Below are 6,196 nucleotides of genomic sequence, written 5' to 3' on the forward strand. Positions count from 1 at the left end.
ACAACTACCCGCCTCTACTCCCCTAATAACACGTATTTCTTTCAGTCAGACGTCTACTGACACTCGAACATGAGATATTATAAACGAAGTTAAGAATAAAGGACGACCACATGGAGACAATCATAAAAGTAGTGACAATTGTACAAAAGTACTAAAAAACGTTATAGTGCACTTACGGTGTCCGCGTGCTAATGTTGGCAATTTCGTGAGGGTGGTTATGAATTGTTTACGTTTGTTTTCGAGATGGAGGGCGCCAGAATAACTTTTAGTAATCTTATTATTATGAATTTTGTGGTAGGTTATTCATTTTTTCACTGATTTGTTTTATAGTATGTTTGTAGGAAAATATGTGTTTTATGTTCTTTCGTATTCGAGTCCAGTTGTTTTAATTTGCAGGATGGTGTTATAAGATGGTGTATACAACGAGGGTTGATTGCCAAAGAACGGCTTTGTAAAAAATGCTCTCGGCCCATGAGGCTGATACAGAGAAGTGACCGAAGTGATGGTGTCCAGTGGTGTTGCAGTGAAATATCCCATGTTTGCCGCTACAGCATACGACAGAAAAGTTGGTTTGCGGGAAGCAGGCTGACGATAGGAGACATTTTAAAAATAACGTATTTATGGGTGAAGAAGTGTAGTGGCGCTTTCATTGGTGAAGAGTTACATTTGTCGAAGCACACTGTTGTCGACTGGCGCAGTTTTTGCCGTGAAGTTTGTGTCAAGGATTGTATAGATAATGGTGACGTGCTTGGGGGAATGGGATCAGTTGTTGAAATTGTCGAAGCAAAGTTGGCGAGTCGAAAGTTTGGAAGGGGTAAACCTGTTACCGGCGGATGGGTGTACGGCGGGATTGAAAGAGGAAGCAACAAATGTTTCTTCCAAATTGTTCCGAAAACAACAAAACGTGTGTTTTTAAATGTGCTTAAAAAATATGTGCTGCCGGGAACAACTGTCATTTCCGATTGTTTCCGATCATATGACTGCTTATCCGATGAACTGTTCATCAGCTTATCTGTAAAACACAAAATGAACTTCAAAGATAGAGAGGACACACAGAATGTAGAAGGGACATGGTCCTCGATCAAGCGTTATTTTCGTGGAACGAATAAGTGCAAGGACGGTTTTGATTCTCATATGTTTGAGTACATGTGGAGGAGGAGGTGGAGTGATGAAAACGATTTATTTATAAAATTTTTGGAAGCAGTCCGTAGAGTTTATAACCCCGAATAAAGTTTTGTGCCATGCTGTTGTTTCTAATTACTACTTAAATTATAGCAATACCTGTTAATTTGTTTGTACAATGTTTTCGTCGCTGTTTGCAAGACTGTCGTTACCTTTTTTAATTATTATTATTATTATTATTTTCTATTATCCCCATTTAATAGAGCGTTTGAACTTGAATTCCTTTATGATGATTGTTTATGTCTTTTCTAAGCCCAAATTTTCTTCATGTGTTCACTGTGTTGTTTCTTTCGCTCCGCTGCCCATTTGCATCCTGGTCTCTTATGTGTTGTGGTGTCAAACTTATGTTTTTTGATGATGTTCCTGAATTCAGTTTTATTTTCTGCATCGTTTACTGTTATGTGTGCTTATCTGAGGTCCTCTTCAACTTCTTTTATCCATTTTGTTTTTCCCCTGCCTGAGTTGATGACTTTAAGAATTCGCTTTGAAATTCTGTTTTCATTCATCCTGTGGATATGTCTGTAGAACTGCTTCCTTCTTTTCCTTATTGTATCCGTAATCTTGTCTGTGTATTTATATAATTCTGATGTTGGTCTCTTCTTCCAGATTCCTTGCTCTTGTATCGGGCCAAAAATTGTCCTTAGAATTTTCCTTTCTTGTTTCTCTATTTCTTTGATTTTAGTTTGCCCACCTATTTGTGTTGTTTCAGATGCATACAGTGCCTCCGGGGAAATACGGAAACGCCCGATCCCGCCCGTCTGCTTTGAGCCATGACTTCACAAATATGGCGGAAATGACCATAAACCACGATTCCAATATGGCGCATATAAAGTCGGTACGTACACATTATGAGGACGAAAATACATCGAAAAACAAACACACACTTTCCACAAAAAGCCTAATGACACTAACGGGACAAGCGCGGGAAATGGGGTGTTTTTGGTTTGGGGCAAACTAAATATAATCAAATTTAGACACCCACCCCCATACAAAACGACACGAAAAAAACCGACATCACAAAACTCCCCGAATACCACTAAACACAATATCATCTGGAATCTGACACTTCCCTTGACCTATATAGCTCAACAGCAGCTCCCGATCCCATAAATTAGGATCAAACATTTCCCTTTGCCTATAGAGCTCAAAAACATCTCCCGATACCAATATCAACATACACAGCCACACATTGGGAACGAACACTTCCCTTGACCTGCGCACTGTTAATTTTATCCGTCATATCCATTCCTGAACAAAAACAACCACCAATTAATTTTACTAGAATTACCACACGATGTACAGCGAAGAACACTAAATTAACCTTCACACAAAATCGTTAACTCACTGAAACGAATTCAACTACAAACACAGCCGACACTCGAACAATTCTGGATAATGAGCAAAAGCAAACTGAGCCCTTTACACCACACAAACGAAAACCCTGAACATACCACCAGAGAGCACAACAAACCACAACACGATGACATCTACAAACACGCCACACTCACAACCCAAACGCCGTGTCGTCATGACGGCACACACGACAACACCCTTACGTCACTGGTCAAAGCCGTCGCGTGGGATCGGACGCTTCTGTCGACCCGCCTCCGGAAGTACGACAGTGTTGTAGTGCCTCAATTTTGCGTTAATGGATATGGACTTTTTGTTATAATAGTTCCACGTGAGTTTATATGCTTTCTGTAGTTTTTTTATTCTTTCCTCATTGGCCTTTAGGTTGATCCCTGATGGCTGGATGATTTCTCCCAGGTACTTAAAATGTGGTACTTGTACGATTTTCACATGGGTTGTCACAATAGGCAATTTGTCTTGTGGCACTCTTTCTATGTACTGGGTTTTCTCATATGAGATTTGCAAGCCAGTTCTTTGTGCAATTTCGTGTAACTTCTCTATGGCGTTAGTGGCTTCTTTTCTATTATTTGTGAGGATTGCAAGGTCATCCGCAAAAGCTAAACACTTCACATTGAATCTATTATCATTTCTAATGCCAATTTGGATTCCTTTGACTTCTTTTTCCCATGTCCTGTTGATTTTTTCAAGAATGATATTAAAGAGTAATGGTGAAAGTCCGTCACCCTGTCGCACTCCAGTTTGGATTTCAAATGGTTCCGAGATATCCCCCATAAATTTAACCTTGGAGACTGTGTCAGTTAATGTTTCCCGAATGATTGCTTTTGTCTTTCTGTCAATGCTGAATTCTTCCAGCGTCTTGCAGAGCACTACTCTGTCTATTTAGTCGTAGGCCTTTTTAAAATCTACAAAAGTGACCACTGTGTTTCGGGTGTTCCTCATCTGGAGAATCATTTTCAGATTCCAGATCTGCTCTATGCATGATCGTCCCTTGCGAAAACCAGCCTGGTATTCTCCTATTTGTGGGTCAGCTTGTTCTTCTAAACTATTCATGAGAACTTTTGATAGGATTTTATATGTGACTGGTACGAGTGAGATACCCCTGTAATTATTTGGTTCAGTTTTGTCCCCTTTTTTGTGGAGTGGATGGATGAGTGCGCATTTCCATTCAGAAGGGATCTGTTCTGTTTCCCAAATGTTTAATATGATTTTGTGAATTTTTCCTGTTAATCTTTCATCATTTAGTTTCCATAGTTCTGCAATAATTCCATCTTCTCCTGGGGCTCTATTGTTTTTCAGTGTCTTGATAATTTGTACTATTTCGTTGATGGTTGGCGGTTTTGTGTCAGGATTTGGTGTAGACATCTCGTAGTGAATATCCTCTGTAGGTCTTTCGCAGTTGAGAAGTTTGTTGAAATAGTCTGCGAGGATTTGGCAGTTATTCTTCGTGTTAGTTTCTAGTGAACCATCCGGTTTCTTGAAGCAAAGATTGGGTGGTTGGTATCCTGCAATATGTTCTTTAAACGTCTTATAAAAATTCCTGGTGTTGTTCTTCTTAAAGTTTTGTTCTATCTCATCTAGTCGCCGTTTGTCATAATTTCTTTTTTCCCTCCGAATAGTTTTCGATGTTTGTTTTCGGATTACTAGAAATTGTTGCCATTTTTCTGATGTTTTGTGACTATTGAAGTTTTTCCAGGCATTGGTCCTTTCTTCTATTTGTTAATTAAGTTCTTTAGTTAAGTTCAATTCATGTTAGATATTTTTCGCTAGAAACCGTGATATGGCATCATATGTACTCCTGGTTGTGTCTCCGAGAATTGGGATCGTGTTATTACCTTGGGACTACAGCATAAAGTTATGACTGTCGCCTTAAGTGGCGGTGTCTCAAGTCAACTGTGGTTACTGCTAAGAAATCGGTTTAACGCCGAGAGAGCGAATTAACGTAGGTTAGTAAAAAAAAAAATTCGAAAGCCCAGAGTGTAGTTTTAGCTCGCCGCTGTCCGTTACTTCTGACTGCGTATTTTGAATGCTGTCTCTGTACAGCGTTAATTCGATGTCATATTTTGTTGTTTCTGAAGTATTTCTTTTATCTTGTGTAACAGAAACAAAATGCTCTCTCTGCGAGAACTGTATTAATAGTTCGTTGATTTGTCAGTCTTAAAGATTATTTTATTTCATTTTTTTGGTTCGTACTGTTTATCGTGGTCTCCGCTATATCCTCAGGAGACAGGCTGGAGATTTTTAGCTTCAGCTGGGTCTTTCCCTGGTTTTAGTAACGCAACAACCTGAGCTTTCCTCCACAGTTTAGGACTTCGCATTGTCATAATACAGTTATTCATTAGCTCTAGGATCCATACTTGTACTCTTGGTCCAAAATGTTTAATTTGCTCAGATCTCAGATCGTCGAGGCCAGCGGCGTTATTGTTTTTCAAATAATTGATGGCGTCTTGTAGCTCCTGAATGAAGAACAGGCAAGCTAGGAAGCTAATCTCCTCGTTCAATTTTCTTTTTATTTTGCCATTCCTGATCTTCCTTTTAGTTTTTCCGTTCCTGAGCAGTTGGTGAACTATCTGATCAGGTGCAACTTCACTGTAATTTGGTTATGGTTCTGTTGGGTCGTTGTTGAGACTTTTGACCAGTTTCCATGCCTTCCTACTGCTGTGCTTCATGTCCGTCTCTTGTAGGAGGTTGCACCACTTTTCCTTTCTCGCTTCGGAGATACCAGACATCAGTACATCACCTTCCTGGATCGTTTCCTCTGAGAAGGGGTCCTTATTGTAAAGTTCTTCATACTTTTTCAGAGCTTACATGCTGCTACCATTGAGTCCACCAATATACTGAGTGTGGCACCCTCCGGGTATGCGCCGTCGAGAGATTTTCTTGACAAGGTCTATAAAAGTTTCATATGATTGGACTTCTGGTTTAATTTCCAAGATCTCCTTATCGAGGTCCTCTGTGAAGAGTTCCCAATGAGCTTTTTTGAACTTGAAGCATCTGTTGAAAGACATTACATCTGATTTGATTACTGCCATAATGCAGCAAGTTATTGCTCTGTGTTGCGATCTCGGAATTGGGTCCTCGATTCGCTTTACAGTTTGCAGGGATACCTTCTCGGAGACGAAGATGTTATCTGGATTATATTCTCATTTCCATCTTCCGCTGTTAAATGATGCAGGCAACTTTTGGTCATGTACCAATTTCAGTTTAGCCTTTTCTGCCCAGATCTCCAGCATTTCGCCATCCTCATTTGTCTCTTTATAGTGCCATGCAAGACCGTGACAGTTAAAATCTCCTAGTACACCTTTAATGTTTTTTGAATGGAAATTTCCAGGCTCCGTAAATTTGAACCTCGCACTGGGTGGTTTGTACACGGATGTTACAGTGCAAAAAATGTAGCTCAATAGTCAAAATTTCTATATTTTCTTCGCAGGTCAAAGCACAGGAGCATACGTCTAAGTTCAGTTTCTCAAATATAGCACTTCCGTACCTTTCGTGTGGTCTCCCAAGAACTAATTTCATGCCCTGTATTTTTGGTCTATGGCTAGTCGGTGCTCTGTGTGTTTCTTGTAACACTAAAATATTGCAGTTGTTTCGTTTGCACATGTCAGATAATAAAATTTCTTTATTTACAGATAAGCCTGCGATA

General features: G+C 39.7%; 1 protein-coding gene across 2 annotated transcripts; it reads left to right on the plus strand.

Annotated features, from left to right (window-relative positions):
• The first annotated feature begins 45 nt into the window (after positions 1-45).
• On the plus strand, positions 46-1,321 carry LOC126212974 (uncharacterized). Of its 2 annotated transcripts, none has more exons than XM_049940508.1 (2): positions 46-294; positions 376-1,321. In XM_049940508.1, the coding sequence occupies exons 1-2, from the start codon at positions 244-246 to the stop codon at positions 1,228-1,230; spliced, it is 906 nt and encodes a 301-aa protein (XP_049796465.1). In that variant the 5' UTR covers positions 46-243; the 3' UTR covers positions 1,231-1,321. The 2 variants fall into 2 exon arrangements, with proteins under 2 accessions (XP_049796465.1, XP_049796466.1); XM_049940509.1 differs by having other exon boundaries at positions 397-1,313.
• Positions 1,322-6,196: the final 4,875 nt, after the last annotated feature.

This window comes from Schistocerca nitens, chromosome 11 (assembly GCF_023898315.1).
Source record: "Schistocerca nitens isolate TAMUIC-IGC-003100 chromosome 11, iqSchNite1.1, whole genome shotgun sequence".
In the NCBI taxonomy this organism is placed as follows: domain Eukaryota; kingdom Metazoa; phylum Arthropoda; class Insecta; order Orthoptera; family Acrididae; genus Schistocerca; species Schistocerca nitens.